Source organism: Heterocephalus glaber, unplaced genomic scaffold (genome assembly GCF_053883595.1).
Source record: "Heterocephalus glaber isolate CG9 unplaced genomic scaffold, H.glaber_assembly_v1.0 deba00000943, whole genome shotgun sequence".
Taxonomy (NCBI): Eukaryota; Metazoa; Chordata; class Mammalia; order Rodentia; family Bathyergidae; genus Heterocephalus; species Heterocephalus glaber.
The window spans coordinates 6164433-6181119 of NW_028258175.1; the positions used below are offsets into that span (position 1 = coordinate 6164433).

A 16687-nucleotide genomic window follows, 5' to 3' on the forward strand; every position below is an offset into this window, starting at 1 on the left:
CTGAGCAGCAGGAGGTGTGCAGCTGGGCTAGCCAGTAAAGATTCATTTGTATTTACAGCCTCTCTTCATCCCTCACAGTACCACCTGAGATCTTCCTGTCAGATCAGCATTGGCATTAGATTTTCATAGGTGTGCAAACCCTACTGTGAACTGCACATTAGGGGATATAGGTTGCTTGCTCCTTATGAGAATCTAATGCCTGATGATCTGAGGTAGAGCTGAGGTGGTGATGCTAGCACTGGGGAGCAGCTGCAAATACAGATGAACAGCACAAATTTGAGTGCACAGTGACTAATCAGTTGCTTACATACCAAAACCTTACCAGTGAGTAGCAAGTGACGTGAGGTACTCCAATTATTTACCACCTCTGTACTCCACAGTACACACTTGTTTCAGTCACAGTTTTGATAAGCCCACAAGCTAACACTAGGCAAAATGAACAGAAACCAAACATTTCTGGAGTTCTTTTGGTACTGGGGATCAAACTCAGGTCCTTGTGCTTGCAAGGCAGATGGCAGAACCACTGAGCTAAATCCCCAGCCCTGGAGTTTCTTCTTTTTTTTTTTTTTTTTTGGTACGAGGGATCGAACTTGGGACCTTGTGCTTGCGAGGCAGGCACCGGAACCACTGAGCTAAATCCCTGGCCCTGGAGTTTCTTTTGAGTGAGTAAGACCTGCTGATCAGACAGTGGAAGACTAAAACTGCCAACAAAAAGTGCATTTAAGAGAAAATACTGAGTCCTTAAATTACAGGTTCATTGCAATATTCATGTTCTCCAAGTATACTTTGTATATTATGTGGTGATTGGCTAGCCAATGAAGCCATGAAACGTTCAAAACTGCTTTGCTACTTGGAGACCAAGCACCCTGCAATAAAGGGTAAACTTTTGGGAGTTTTTCTGAAAGAAGAAAATGAGCTCAAAGAACAAAAGGAGTTATTGAAGACCACCACTTCATTTGCAGTGCTAAAGCTAAGAAGCCCTTCACTATTTTGAGAAAAGTTGATCCTCCCCGGTAAGGACATTTGTTGCAAACTTTTAGGAGAGGCTGCAACTCAAAAGTTAGCATGTGATCCTCTTTTGGCTAGCACCCTAACTACATGAATTGAAGTAAAAGACATGGAGGCATAATTGTTAATATCAAAAATCACTGGTACACAATCCAGGTAGATGAGTCTACAGATGTTGACAAGGCAACAATGCTTATTTTTGTGTAATATTTTTCAGTATGATGTACATGAGGACATGTTATGTGGACTTTTGTTGCCAATCAACACCATAGCTGCAGGCTATTCAGATCTTTGATTACATATCAGGAAAGCTTACTTAGTCATTTTGCCTCAGTATATGCATGGATAGAGGCTGCTCTGACTGGACAGCCTTCTGGTTTCACTATCAGAACAAAGGTTGCTTCTGAATGTGAGTCTGCATCGTGTCATCCATAGAGAAATGGTGTCTAGCCAAAAATGTCACCTGGATGTAATGTTTTGCAGGATATGATAACTACCCACGTTAAAGTACATGCCCTGAACTCACATCTGTTCGCATAGCTCTTTACAGAGATGGGTGCAGAGCACACATGTGTTATACACAGAAGAGAGAGAGAGCTTTCTTAAAGTTTACATCACTGGCCAGAGTGTTTGAGTTGCAAGAGCTGATGCAGAGGTTTCTTTTAGAAAGTCACCACTGGCAGCACACTTCAGTGACACAAAATGAGTCACAAAACTTCCTTATTCATGATATACTCAACCTCAAGTCAACCAGTCTCTTCAGGGGAGAATGACAACTGCATTCAAGTTGTCAGATTCAAAGTGGCTGCATTCAAAGGCAAATTGGAAATATGGGGGTGGTGTGTGAACACTGGATACTTTGACATGTTTCAAACAGCAGAAGTTGTTTCATTTTGAGCCAGGGTCTTACTATGTAGTTCAGGCTGGCCTCGGACTCATGGCAGTCCTGCCCCAGACTCCCAAATGCTGGGATTACAGGTGTGCGCTACCACGCCCAATTCAAACAGCATCGATTTTGATAGACTCAGCCAGGGCTGCCTCTCTCCCCTTGAGTGCATGATTACTTAGCTTTCAAAGAGTCTGAGCATTACTTCCCAACCAAAGAAGACGTCTACCTCCAGGCTGGGAGAGGACGGATCTGGGGTCCATTTGTGAGTAAGGTGAATTACTTTGTCCATGCTAGAAGGGAATCGAGTGCAAGTGACAGTGGCCTTAAAAGTATGTTTGAGACAACTTCAAATCTCTTCTGGATTAAAGTCAAGGTGGAATATCCTGAAATTTCCACAGAAGTACTGAAAAGCCTCCTTCCATTTCCGACATCCTATTTTTATGAAGCAGGGTTTCCTGCAGTGACAGCAAGCAAAACAAGGTTACATGGCGTACTGGACATAACCAGCAACTCAGGTGTCACTCTTGCCCCCAGATGGGACCATCTAGTTGCAGGAAAACAAGCTCAGGGCACCCACTGATTCTGCATTATGGTGAGTTGTATATTTACTGCATTATATATTGCATCGTAATAACAAGGCATACAGTAAATTAATGCACCTGAATCATTCTGAAACCCTCTCCCCACTCCCAATCCATGGGGAAGTTGTCTTCATGAAACTGGTCTTTGGCGCCAAAAAAGTTGGGGACTACTGAACTAGACTGACCAAGAAATGACAAATTATCAAAGCCAGGAAAGAAGGGTATGTCACCACCATTCTATAGAAATTTTAAAGGGCCATAAGAGAATAATGAACAATTTAATGCCAAAAGTTTAGCCTAAATGCTAATTTTTTTTTTTTTTTTGGTACCGGGAATTGAACTCGGGTCCTTGCGCTTGCACAGCAGGCAGTGAAACCACTGAGCTAAATCCCCGGCCCTAAATGCTAATTTTTTTAAAGAAAGGCCCAACTTCCAACGATTGAGGAAAAGAAAAACCTGAATAGATTTTTAAAAACTGAATTAGTTTAAAGTCTTCCTGTAAAGAAATGTCCAGGCATGGGTGCCTTCACTTAGATTTTTGTCAAATATGTAAAGAAGTGATACAGTTCCTTCACAAACTCAAAACATAGGGGAGGACCACTTCCCAACTCATTCGATGAGACCAGTATTGGCCTTACACTAAAATCAAAGACATCACAAAAGCAGAAAATTGTAAGTGAATATCGCACACGAGCATACCCCAGTCCTCACCAAAATATGAGCTGCAGGGCATAGTGGCACCGGCCCATAAGTCCTAGCACTTGTCAGCATGTACAAGCTCCTGGGTTCCATCTCTAGCACACACATGGATACACACACTAAAGGAAATCAACATAAAAATCATACACCATGACCAAGTAGAATTTATCCTAGGAATATAAAACTCAGCAGCTTAAAATAATTACTATCTGAATAAAGCACAAAATCTACACGATTATCTCAGGCAAAGAAAATGATAAAATCTCAACATCTTAAAACTAGGAATAGAAGGGAAAGTTCCTCAACTTAAAAGCATCTGTGAAAAATCTACAGTTAGCATACTTCATTGTTAAAGACTAAATGTTAAAGACCAATGCTTAAGATTTTGGACAAAGCAAGGATGTCTATTTTTTTTTTTTTTTTTTTTTTACTAGGGATTGACGCACAGCCTTTGCACTAAACTGTATCCCTACCCCTTTTTGAGACAGGACCTCACTAAATTGCTAAATTGCCCAGGCTAAGCTTGAATTTGTGATCATCCTGCCTCAGTCTCCCAGAGTGCTGGGATTAAGGCATGGGCCACCACTCCCAGCTAGAGATGTCTGCTTCTTCCAGTGCAATGCTGTCCTGAAGTTTCTAGCCAATGCAGTTAATAAAAAGAAGACAAAAAAAAGGCATCTACATTGGAAAGGAAAAAGGAAAATGTTTGTATTCACAAATGATGTGCTAAGGATGTAAACATATCCCAGGGAAGCTATACCTGCAAATACTGGAACAGTAAATTTAGCATGGTCAAGGGGGAGTAGGTAAATACACAAAAATAATTATAGTATTTCTATAACAAGAAACAATACGGAAATTAAAATTCTTTTCTTTCTTTTTTTTGGTACGGGGGATCAAACTTGGGACTTCGTGCTTGTGAGGCAGGCGTCAGAACCACTGAGCTAAATCCCTGGCCTGTTTTGAGTTTTTGAGACAAGGTCTCACTATGTAGCCCGGGGTGGCCTCAAACTCAGGGCAATCCTCCTGCTTCCGCCTCCCAAGTACTGAGATTACAGGGGTGCACCGCTCTGCCTGGTGCAAGACAATTTTTAAAATAAAGTAGGAGGACTAATAGGTTTCAAAATTTACTGTATTTGATCCCCAGTACCCAAAAAAAAAAAGGAAGAAAAATTTACTATAAACTACAATAATCAGGAGAGTTTGGTAGTAGCACAAGAATAGACATATAAGTAATGACACAAACACATGTCAGTTGATTTTTTTGTTGTTGTTTTTTGGTACAGGGGATCAAACTCAGGTCCTTGCACTTGCGAGGCAGGCGGCAACACCACTGAGCTAAATTCCTGGCCCATCAGTTGATTTTTGACAGAAATGTAAAGGCAATTCAATGGAAAAATTTCAGTGAATAATCCTGAGATAAAATTTATCTGCATGTCAAAACAAAGACCTCACCAAAACAAATTTTAGACTTTACCTCACATGATACACCCACACAAAAATGAATGAGAATGGACACAAACTTAAACGTAAGAGCTAAAACTTTAAAAATTTCTAGAAAAGAAAACTTAGAAATTCTTCATAATTTTGAGTTAGGCAAAGATTGCTTGTTTATACTACCCAAAACATGACCCATAAAAGAGAAAAGATTATAGTTGACTTTACCAAAATTTAAAAGTTTTGCACTTCAAAACATACCACAAAAGAAAAACTAAAGAAAAGCTACAGTCTGGGAGAAAGTATTTACAAAGGCCAGGCACTGTGGTACATGCTTGTAATCCTGGTATTTATTTGGGAGGCTGAGGCAGGAGGATTGCCCCAAGTATGAGGCCAACGTGGGCTACAGAGTGAGTTCAAGGCCAGCCTCAACTACATGGCGAGACCCTGTCTCAAAAAAACAACAAAAGTATTTATAAGTCATACTTGTGATAAAGTTATTATATCCAGAATATGTAGAAAACTGACAATAATATGAAGACAACTTCTTTTGAAAATGGGCAAAAGATTTAAATAGACATTTCCCCAAGGAAGATATACGAATGACTGATGAGCATAGGAAAGATGTTCAACATCACTAGTCATTAGGAAATGCCAATTAAAACAATGATTTACCACTACAAACTAAATATTGTTGAGACTATGGAGAAACTGGAAACCTCATACTTGTTGATGGTGATGTAAGATGTTACAGGCATTCAGGGAAAGTTTGGCAATGTCTTAACCTTATAACTCAGCAATTCCATTTCCAAGAGCCTACCCAAAATAAATGAAAATGTGTATACACAAAGACATATTTATAAAAGCTCATAGCAGCATTATTTATAATTGCCCTAAACTAGAAATATGAATGTTCATCAACTAGTAAGTGGATAAGCAATATATGTTATCACAGTATGTTAACATTTGTAAGCAGTTACTATTACATATACAATGAAATCATGCTCATTAATGTGAACAAATACCTGATTCACAGTACAACATGGATAGATCGATCTCGAAGTCATTTTAGTATACTTACACTTGGTGGATTTTATTTTTGTTTTTATTTTTTGATACTGGGGATCGAACTCTGGTCCTTGTGCTTGAGCAGCAGGCTGTGAAACCACTGAGCTAAATCCCGGGCCCAAAACTTCAATCTCTTAATTTTCTTTTTGGTACTGGGGATCCAACTCGGGACCTTGGGCTTTTGAGGCAGGTGGCAGAACCACTGAGCTAAATCCCCAGCCCTTTGGTGGATTTTATGTCCTGTAAATTATCCATAAGAGTTACAAAAAGTGTCAACTTTTCAAAGTGGGCCATATTCTAGAGACATCGAAGGCTTCTTTTTGTTTTTGTTTTCTGTTTTTTGGAGACAGGGTCTTGCTGTGTAGTTCAGGATGGTCTTGAATTCACTATGTAGCCCAGGTTGGCCTTGAACTCACAGCAGTCCTCCTGCCTCAGCCTCCCGTGCTGGGATTATAGGCATGCACCACCACACCCAGCAAGGTTTCTAGATCAATTTGCTCAGACCAATGCTAGTATACTGGCTTTATACTTTGTGGATTTAGCGTCTTCAAGAATTACTGTGTACATTTAGAGTCAGAATATGCCTCTGGTGAGAATGAAAAAAATAGCAAGATTATTCCCAACTATACATATAGCGTTGGAAAAAAATTTTGGTTCTTGTGACAAAGGGATCCTCCCAGATAGTCTCGCTTTTCTGAGGTGCCACACTGTTTTAGTCCAGAAGAAACAATAAGAGAAACAAGACTGGCGGGTTGCGATGTGGTGTCCCAGGAAAGGAGAGGAGACGAACGTAGGAGACTGGCGGGCAGGTCATGTAGGCTTACCCTGCTCCCTTCAGGGAGTCAGTAAAGTATAAGAGTGCAGGCTCCAGGGCCAAGCTGGCCTGAGTTCAAATCCCCAAGTGCCACCTTCTAGCGAGGTGACTAAAGTAGCTTAACCGCCTCAGTTTTACAGTGACAGTACTCCCTGGACTATGAGGGTTAAATGCACTAATACGACTTTACAGCAAGTACATGGTTTAGTGCTCAGCAAATATTAGCAAGTTGGATGGCCTCGCCTCCCCGAGCTCTCCGTCCCCTGCGTTCTTTTGCAAGTGGCTCACCTAAACTCCCAGAATGCCCCAGTCGCTATGGTAACGGCCGCCTATTTCCGGGAGAAGTACGGCACGCGGCGAGGGTCATCCCAGCCGCAGCCCGGAAGAGCCGACAGTGGGTCCGCAGTGGGGTGGCTCGCCCTCTAGGTTCGACTGTAGGTTCAGTGGTGCAGTTTCGAAGGCCAGTCCCCGTGCTCTCGCAGGGTCCCCTGCTTCTGTGTCCTCATTGCCGCCAGGAACCCCCTCTCACGGCCTGGACGCCAGGCCTGAGGCCGTGCGCCATGGACTTCTCCAAGTTCTTGGCCGACGACTTCGACGTGAAAGAGTGGATTAATGCGGCCTTCAGGGCTGGCCCCAAGGAGGCTGCGGCGGGGAAGGCGGACGGCCACGCGGCCACGCTGGTGATGAAGCTGCAGCTGTTCATCCAAGAGGTGAACCACGCCGTGGAGGGTGAGCCGCCGGACGCTCCCCTGCGCCCGCCCGCAGAGGTCCCCCAGCTGGGCCGGGACGCCGGGCGCAGGATTGGGCAGTCAGTGTCAGTACTAGATTTGTTGAGAAGGCGAGCCTGCAGTCCTTCATGACTGCATCGAGGAGAAAAACCTTAGCCAGTTGCTGGGCTGTCTTTTTTGTACCGGGGATCGAACTCGGGACCTTGACCTTGCGAGGCAGGCGGCGGAACCACTGAGCTAAATCCTCTGCCCTTGGGGTCCTGTCTTTAACACTTGCTAATTTTGGACTTCAATTTTCCCTGGCAGTGCCATATCGTTTCCTTTTAAAACGGAAGTTAAAGCATTTTTGTTTTGTTTTGTATTTTGAGACAAGGTCTCACTGTGTACCAAGGTGGCTTTGAATTCACTATGTAGCCCAGACAGACCTCAAACTCTGCGATCCTCCTGCCTCAGCCTCGAAAATGTAGGAATTACAGGTGTGCACCACCATGCCCGGCAAGAGTCCCTCACCTCCCCCCAGAGCCTTCACACTAAGCTACATCCCCAGCCTTTTTGTTTCTTTTTCTTTCTTTCTTTTTTTTTAAATTTTGAGACAGAGTCTCTTGCTAAAGTTGCTAAGGTGCCCAGGCTGGCATCGAACTTGAAATCTTCCTGCCTCAGCCTCCCAAGTGCTGGGATTACAGGCATGTGCCACCACACTGGCTCATGTAATTCTCTGGCTTGACTTTTATTCGCTATATGTTGACTCAGTAAATACTGCATGCCAGGTCTTCTGCTAGACTCTGTTGGAAAGACCAAACAGACGCTCCCACTGGAAGCGTAATCCTGTAAATAGAATTTTGTTTTATAGATATGCCCGTTGTTTAAGAATGGGAACAGGAGGGTAGTTATCTCAGTGCAGATCCTTTGTTGTACTTTGCAATTTTACTAACTTATGGAGCATCTCCTATGCTTGTATCAGGATGTGGATACTGGAGACAAAGTTAATCTTTCTGCAGCTTGCTGTCTGTGAGGAAGATATATAAACAGAGAGGTCCTGAGTTCAATCCCTGGTACCAAATAAACCCCCCAAAAACAAAAAAACTAGTTAATTACAATGCAAGATGGCTTTACAGAAAATAGAATCTGGAGCCCCTAGCTGGAGGAGGGTGCAGCTCCCTCAGGTCTGGGAGAATCACAAAGGCTTCTTCAGGGTTAGACCTTGAAGGAGGACTTCATACGGTGTGTGTGTGTGTGTGTGTGTGTGTGTGTGTGTGTGTGTGTCACACAGAGAAAGAGAAAATTAAGAATATAACAGATACTTGAGGGCTTGATCTATTTATATGTATTCACAAAGTGATCTGAGAACTGCTCTCCCCTTGGGAATATTTGGAGATTGGTGGGAGCCTTTGGAATTGTGGGGAAATGTCGCCACAATGGACATTTAGTGGAAAGACTCAGCAGTGGTTAATGTCCTGCAGTGCTTGGGACAGTCCGCCACAATGGAGTATTATCCTGACCAAATATTAATGGTGTTCTGTATTTTGGTGTGATGATCAGCATAAACCTGACAGTTATTCTGTGAACTAGACACAATTGTTGTTCCTACTTTGTGATTGTAGAAACAAACTAAGAAAAGTACTTTGCTCACATCATTATGCTAATGAATGAGGGATCAGGGATTTGAACCCAAGCATGGTTCAGAGTTCCAGTCCCTGTTCCCTTTCCTGCTGTTTGTCCTGCAGGCTTCAAGCACATGTGGTTGGGAATATATTAGGACCTCTCTGCTGTCTCATTTGCCTCCTGCTTCTCACTGGTGACTGGTCTGTTTTTTGCCTTTTGTGCACGTGGCTGCTCTTGGTTTTGTGCTGCAGAAACGAGCCACCAGGCCCTTCAGAACATGCCCAAAGTGCTCCGTGATGTCGAAGCCCTGAAACAGGAGGCGTCTTTTCTGAAAGAACAAATGATTCTCGTCAAGGAGGACATTAAAAAATTTGAACAGGACACATCGCAGTCGATGCAGGTATTTGGGCTCCTGTCCTAAATGTTGATTCTTGTTTTTGGCAAGGATTCACTCTCCTGAAGGGCTGAGAACAACACAGCATTGTGGGAGGCCACCCTGAACTCAGACTTTTTTTGCAATGCTGGGCTCAAACATAGCTGAGCATGATAGCAGATGACTGTAATTCCAGCACTGTGGGAGGCTGAGGCCAGAAAGATTAACCTGAGCTGGGCTGGGGATTTAGTGGTTTCACTGCCTGCTGTGCAAGCACAAGGACCTAAGTTCGATCCCTGGTACCAAAAAAAAAAGGTTAACCTGAGCAACTTATTGAGTCCCTGTCTCAAAACAAAAAATTTTAAAAGGGCTGGAGATGTAGCTCAGTGCAGAGGCCCTGGGTTCAATCCCCAGTACTGCAAAAACATAAAAACAAAAAAGCCCAAAACTTGTGATTCTCCTGCCTCAGCCTCTCAAGTAGCTACAGTTGCAGGTGTGTCCCATTGTGCCTAGTTTGAACACAGAATTCCACCCAGCACTCAGAAAACCCTTGTGCTTGGTTCCTTCAGCTTACTCATCTCCGCAGCACCTGCTGAGCAGAATTAGCCCGGTGATTGGTGTGTGGGGACGCAGCAGCTCTATGGAGATGGATCGAGCCACGATACTCATGTTTCGAGTCACCTGGGGAGTGTAGAGAAAAGGGAGCAGTGGTCCCTTCATTTTTTTCTTCTTACTTCTCTTTTAGGTATTGGTAGAGATTGACCAAGTCAAGTCCAGAATGCAGCTTGCTGCCGAGTCTCTTCAGGAAGCAGACAAGTGGAGCACATTGAGTGCTGATATTGAGGAGACATTTAAGACTCAAGTAAGTTTCTTTATTTTCTTTTTTTTATTTCTGAGGCAGGGTCTCACAATGTAGTTCAGGCTGGCCTTGAACTTACCGTGTACCCCAGTCTGTCCTCAAACTTACAATGATCCTCCTGCCTCGTCCTCCGGAGTGCTGGGATTGCAGGTGTGTGCCTCCCTGCAGTTTCAAGTAGGTTTCCTATTTAGCGGATGTTGTGAAACTCATTTAGGAAGAAACCTGAGGTTTGGAGAAAGCAAGCAAGGTAATCATTTGTCAGAACCTTACCGGATATCAATAGTGATACACAGTTACATTCAAACTTTGGGTGGGAAGATCTGAAGCTGTATTGAGCATTTCCACCCTGTTTAGTTCGTGGCCTCTGCTTGACTGAAATCTAGAGTGATTCAGAAGAGGCCTCAGCAGACTGCATGGGCAGAGAAGATGTGTATGGGGGGTCTTGGTTACTGAGAGCTTGGAATGTGGCTTCATGGGCCTCACATGCTGTGGGAGCTTGGCAAGTTATTAACCCTTTTGAGGCTGCAAAGCGTGGAAAAAGTAATACGTTTGAAACCTGTTGTGAAGGTGAAGCAGGACTTAAAGAAAAACAAGTCCTTCCCAGCCTTGTGCAGCTCCCCCCCCCCCCCATCGACCCCCTTTTCTCTGTAGCTGTAACTCCTTATTCTGGTACAGATAAAATTGACAACTGTGTCCTGTAAACAAAGTGCATGACACTCTGTTCTCATGTGATTCAGAAGACACTGTCTTCTTGCAAGGCAGAATTATAAAACTGTCTGCCCTTATCCTGTTCTGGTAAATTCACTTCCCGCGTCACTAGAAAGAGCAAAAGAGCACCCCCTTCGACCAAATGTGCACAAGCTGGAGCTTCTTTGTTCACCGCTCTTCTCTGGACAGGAGTCCGTTGAGCCGGTGCACACCTCAAACCTGAGGTAAAGTCCTCCTGTTCAGTCTGTGGTTCTCTCCAGTCTCTTGGATTCCTGCAACAAAGGAGAAAGTAAGATGATAGCTTATGAAAAAACTTTCTCAGCTGTAGAGCAGTTGAATGAATCACACAGTTCCCGATGTGCTACTACTGGGGTGCAGGGATATCCGGAAGGACAATTTCGGGAGAGAAAGTAGGGGACTGGAGGGCCAGGTTTATAACGTATTATGCTCTACAGCTGAAAAAGTTTTGTTTTCTGAGACAGGGTCTCACTATGTAGCCCAGGCTGGCCTTGAGCTTGCAGCAGTCTGCTTGCCTCAGCGGAGTGCTGGGATGACAGGCATGCACCACCATGCCTGGGCCCATTCAATTTATCAGTTCTTTTTATCCCTCTGCTACCAGTAGTCATGTTCAAAGCATTTGCCTCTGGACCATTCCGACAGCTGTGCATTGGTCTCCTTGCCACCAGGTTCCTCCTGCACTGCAGTTTATCTTCTGTGTGACCACAGGTGTCTCCTGAAGCATAACTTGGCACATGTCATTTCCCTGTCTCCTGTCCTCCCTGCATTTTAATTAATTTTCAGTAGCTCCCATTTTCTACTGGATAGATTCTAAGCCCATACTGCTGAATTGTCTTCTAGTGAGACAGTGTAATGTGCTTCACAGCTGGTTGTGGGCTGGCTTCTCAGCCTTTTCTCTGGCCACTCACTCCAGGTGATTCCCCCTGGTGACTGCTCAGGGCTGTTAATACATCACCTCCTTTCTTTAGTTCTCTCCCTGAGCCTTTCTCTTTCTCTTTCACTTTTTTTTTTTTTTTTTTTGAGGCAGGGTCTCCTTGTATAGTTTTGACTGATCTTGAACTTGCTATGTAGTCCAAGCTGGCCTTGAACTCAAGGCAGTCCTCCTGCTTCAGCCTCCCACATACTGGGATTTCAGGCGTGTGCCACTACTCCTTTCTTTGCAGTAGAGTAGACCTCCATTTGTCCCTCTAGGTATTGTCACCTTCTGTTAAAGCTCTCCCCGCTGGCTTCTTGCTTCTATAATACTTATGCCATTCTTCTGAAATTGTGTGGTAGTCTTTCTGTTCCAGTGTATTATGAATTCATGTTTGTCAGTGTTGCCTTACTCATCTTTGAGTCTCATATGTTTTCTTTTCTTTCTTTCTTTCTTTTTTTTTTTGCAGTACTGGGTATAGAACTCAGGACCTTGTGCTTGGAAGGCAGGTGCGGTGCTACTAAGCTAAATCCCCAGCCTGAGTCTCATATCTAATACAGTGTCTTGACATATCATAGATATCCATTGAATGCTGAAATGAGTATAGTTATTACTATCTTAATTCTTTATTTTTCTAATTATAAACATAATTATGTATGTCTGAGAAGATTTGAAACATTTAGAAAATTTCGCTGGGCATGGTAGTGCAATCCTACCTCAGGAGGCTGAGTCAGAAGGATTGCCATGAGTTCAAAGACAGGCTAGGCTCCATAGTGAGTTCAAGGCCAGCCTGAAGTACATAGGAAGACTATCTCTCAAAAAAAAAAAAAAGAAAGAAAGAAAGAAAAGGGGCGAGGATTTAGCTCTGCCTTGCAAGTGCAAGGTCCTGAGTTCAATTCCTGGTCCCCCCCCAAAAAGGAAAAGAAAATTAGGAAATATACAAAATGATCCATGTTTCTAGACCCTAGTAATATACTTTTTAAGCCTAATAGGTGCTTTTTGTGTTTACACATATTTGTACTTATATTTGTATTTTGTATGTATGCAAATATCATTAGTATGCATTGTATTTATGTACTTTATATATATTATATATTACATTGATATGTGTAAAACAAAATTAGAACTCTAGTATCCATATACTTTTATAGTGTTTATTTAATAGTGATTTTTGTTATTAGTACTTTTGAAAAACATAATTTTTAGTGGCTGTACCATAGTCTACATATCATTATGAGTATCCCATAATTTTATATTTTATTTGTTATTATGGAAGATTAAGTTGCTTCCAGGTTTTTGTTATGTTATCACTAATATCACAGTAGTACCTCAATGTCTCTATGTCCCTCTGATTATTTCTTTTCTTCTTCCTTTTTTTTTGCTCACTGGGCATTGAACCTAACATGTTCACACTGAGCTCCATCCCTAATTTTTTTCTGAGACAGGGTCCCACTGAGTCACTGAGTGGCTCAAGCTGAGCTTGAACTTGAGATCCTCCTGCCTCAGCCTCCCAGAGTGCTGGGATCACAGGTGTGCGCCACCATGCCAGCTCCTTCTGATTATTTCTTTCTTTCTTTTTTTTTTTTGGTACCAGGGATTGAACTCAGGACCTTGCGCTTGCGAGGTAGGCTCCGGAACCACTGAGCTAAATCCCTGGCCCTCCTTCTGATTATTTCTTTAAGACCAATTTCTAGAAAAGAAAATAACCAAGTGAAAGGATGTGAATATTTGTAAGACTCTTGACACACTGCCGAGTTACCTTTCAGTATGGCAGTCTGTCTTATCAGTCAGACCTTTTTTCTTTGCATCCTCACTAATTATAACTATTACAACATTTCCAGTGCTTTACCAATTCATTAGAAGAAAATGGCACTTCTTTGTTTTAATTTGCATTTATTCAAGTGTTAGTAATGTTGAACAGAATGTTTAATGGGCCACTTTTTTATTTTGTGAGTTTCCTTTTTATGTATTTTATCCATTCCCAATCAATTCAGGTGGCTGGGGTCTCTTAGATAAATACCCTTTGTTCTTTTTTAGGACATAGCTGTGATTTCTGCCAAGCTAACTGGTATGCAGAACAGCTTAACGATGCTCGTTGATACGCCAGACTATTCAGAAAAATGTGTGCACTTGGAGGCTTTGAAGAACAGGCTGGAGGCCCTGGCCAGCCCCCAGATTGTAGCAGCATTCACTTCTCAGTCCATAGGTAAGTGTGGCCTTTTCTCACCTCTGTGCACACTTGTTTATAAAGATAAGGAGCTGCACATGTGTATTCTCAGAACTCAGTAGGCTGAAGCAGGAGGATTTTGAGGTAAAAGGCAGAGCTGTACATGTGTATTCTCAGAACTCAGTAGGCTGAAGCAGGAGGATTTTGAGGTAAAAGGCAGCCTGGGCTACATAGAGGCCAGGTTGGAGTACAGGGTGAGACCTTGTCTCAAAATAGCAAAACAAAATAAAACTGCTATAAAGATAACCTTTCTGAAGGCCAAGTGTGGTGGCACACGCCTGTAAGCCCAGCACTTGGGAGGCCGAGGCAGGAGAATCACCACGAGTTTCAGGCTAGCCAGCGATACATAGTGAGTTCAAGACCAGCCTGGACTACACAGTGGGACTCTGTCTCAAAGAACAAAAACAACACCACCAACAACAATAAAGAAATACATACAGGGCCGGGGGTTTAGCTCAGTGGTTTCGCTGCCTGCTGTGAAAGGACCCAAGTTTGATCTCCGGTACCAAAAAAAAAAAAAAGAAATACATACATACTTAAGTACACACGAACCTTTCTGAGTGTTCAGTCTTTATTTATTTATTTATTTTTTTGGTGCCTGGGATCGAACTTGGGTCCTTGTGCTTGCGCAAGTTGATTTTTTTTTTTTTTTTTTTGTATCGGGGATCAAACTTGGGACCTTGCGCTTGCACAGCAGGCGGTGAAACCACTGAGCTAAATCCCCGGCCCGTGTTCAGTCTTTAGATGACTCAACACTGATTAAATTATGAAGATTGCAAATAAATCTGTAACTTTATGGTGTTTTCATCCTTTTAGCATTTTATATGAAATTTTCAAACACAGAAAAGTTGAACCAAGGACTGTAAACATACCCTCCAGGTTATCAATTTTCTACATTTGCTTTTGTGTGCATGCGCGCACGTGCACATGTGTGTGTGTTTTTCCCTGGTGCTGGTGATTGAGCTCAGTGCCTTGTATGTGCTGTGCAAATACTCTACCACTGAGCCACTAAGCTCCATCCCCATCCTTACATTTAGTTTATCACACAGCTGCCTTACCTAGCTGTCTGAGGATTGAGCCCAGGGCCTCACACTGAGCTACATCTCCAGCCATTTTTATTTTTCTGTGTGTGTGGTTTTTTTTTGGTACCAGAGATCGAACTCGGGACCATGTGTTTGCGAGGCAGGCACTGGAACCACTGAGCTAAATCCCCGGCCCCCACTTTTATTTTTTATCTCGAGACAGTGTCTTGCTAAGTTGACCAGGCTGGCTTGACCCACAGACTTCCCACCTCAGCCTCCTAGGTAGCTTAGATTGTAGACCTGTACCTCTGCAGCAGCTCCTTCGATTGATTTTACATGTAGAAGACAGTAACTGCTTTTGGAATTAATTCTTGGGTCAACATCAGAATTCTGTGAACCTTGTTTCATGTCTCGTGCCATCTCTGTTCCCCTGATGAGTATAATAAGACTGGCCTGGTTGTTTTTGCTTTGTGGTTAGCCTGTATTTTTCCCCTGAATAATCATTACAGGGAATGGCACGTATTTTCTGTAAAGGGCTAGGTAGTCAGTATTTTAGTCTCTGTGGGCCCTGCAGTCTGTATTGCAAACTTTACTTTGGATCTGTGGTAAAAAAAAAAAGCCAAAATATAAATAGCTGGGCTTCCAACAGCTCAGCACAACTCTGCTTACAAAGACAGATGGAGATTTGGCCTCCCAGCTCAAGCTGGCTGACTTCTGGCCTGTCAGAGTTGTGCCCAGTAGTTTAGTGACTTCACTAGGTTATTTTTTAATTTTGAAAATTAAAAATTTCCCCAGAATATAGTGTGAGCTCTTTTCATCTGCTAAGTCATCTTCCCTCTTTTTTAGAAAATTCCTTCCTGTCCTTTTTTGTTGTTGTTGTTTCACTTGTTCTTTCACCAACTTTCAGGACATTGACTCTTTTCACTGGCTTCCCCCCATCTGTGTCAGAGTCTCTTTAGTTTCTCTTGGCTCTTTAGCATCATTTTTCTGTTGTCTTCTGTTGCACTGATAGGGTTTCTAAATTACCTCTTTTACTCTTTGTTCTTCTAATTAATTTTATGTTTTTTATGTCTGATTTATTTCCTAATTTTTCCCTACCTCTGCCACCCTTCTTTTATATCTCCATGTGATACCTTAGACCCTATGACAGAAAGCATATACTTGCATTATTTCATTTAGAGTATGAAGCAGTTGCCTAAAATTTCCTAGAGTAAATCTTGTGGAAGTTTCTCTCTTTTTAAAATTAAACAAATACGGTAAAATATGCATAATGTAAAATTTACCATTTTAACTTTTTTTTTTTTGTACTGGGGATCGAACTCAGCTCCTTCTGCTTTCGAGGCAGGTGGCAGAACCACTGAGCTAAATCCCCAGCCCACCATTTTAACTTTTTTTTGGCAGGGGACACTGGATTGAGCCCAGGGTCTTTACCTAGCCTGTCTCTAGCCCCTTTTTAATCTTTGATTTTGAGCCAGGGTGTCACTAAGTTGCTAAGATGCTGAGACTGGGCTTGAATTTGTGATCTTCCTGACTCAGCCTTCCAGAATGCTGGGATTAAGGCATGCACCACTGCCCAACTTCATTTTAACTGTTTTTAAGTGCTCAGTTCAGTGGCATTAAGTACATCCACATTCTTGTGCAGTCACCACAGCCATCTGTCGTCAGCACATTCTTCCACCCAAACTGAAAGTCTGTACAACAATGAATACTCGTTCTTCTCTTCACCCTTCTGTCGCTATGA

General features: G+C 42.7%; 1 protein-coding gene across 4 annotated transcripts in view; it reads left to right on the plus strand.

Annotated features, from left to right (window-relative positions):
- Positions 1-1350: 1350 nt before the first annotated feature.
- Positions 1351-16687, plus strand: part of Cog7 (component of oligomeric golgi complex 7) — a 69809-nt gene continuing 54472 nt past the window's right edge. The window contains exons 1-4 of one of the 4 annotated variants that reach the window (XM_087208868.1): positions 1351-2489; positions 9078-9226; positions 9945-10061; positions 13735-13903. In XM_087208868.1, the coding sequence (XP_087064994.1) occupies positions 2432-2489; positions 9078-9226; positions 9945-10061; positions 13735-13903 (493 nt within the window). In that variant the 5' untranslated portion in view covers positions 1351-2431. Of the gene's footprint in view, positions 2490-6838; positions 7226-9077; positions 9227-9944; positions 10062-13734; positions 13904-16687 lie in introns of those variants that run through there. The other 3 variants (XM_013076358.3, XM_004855942.4, XM_021237314.2) reach the window with 3 other exon arrangements.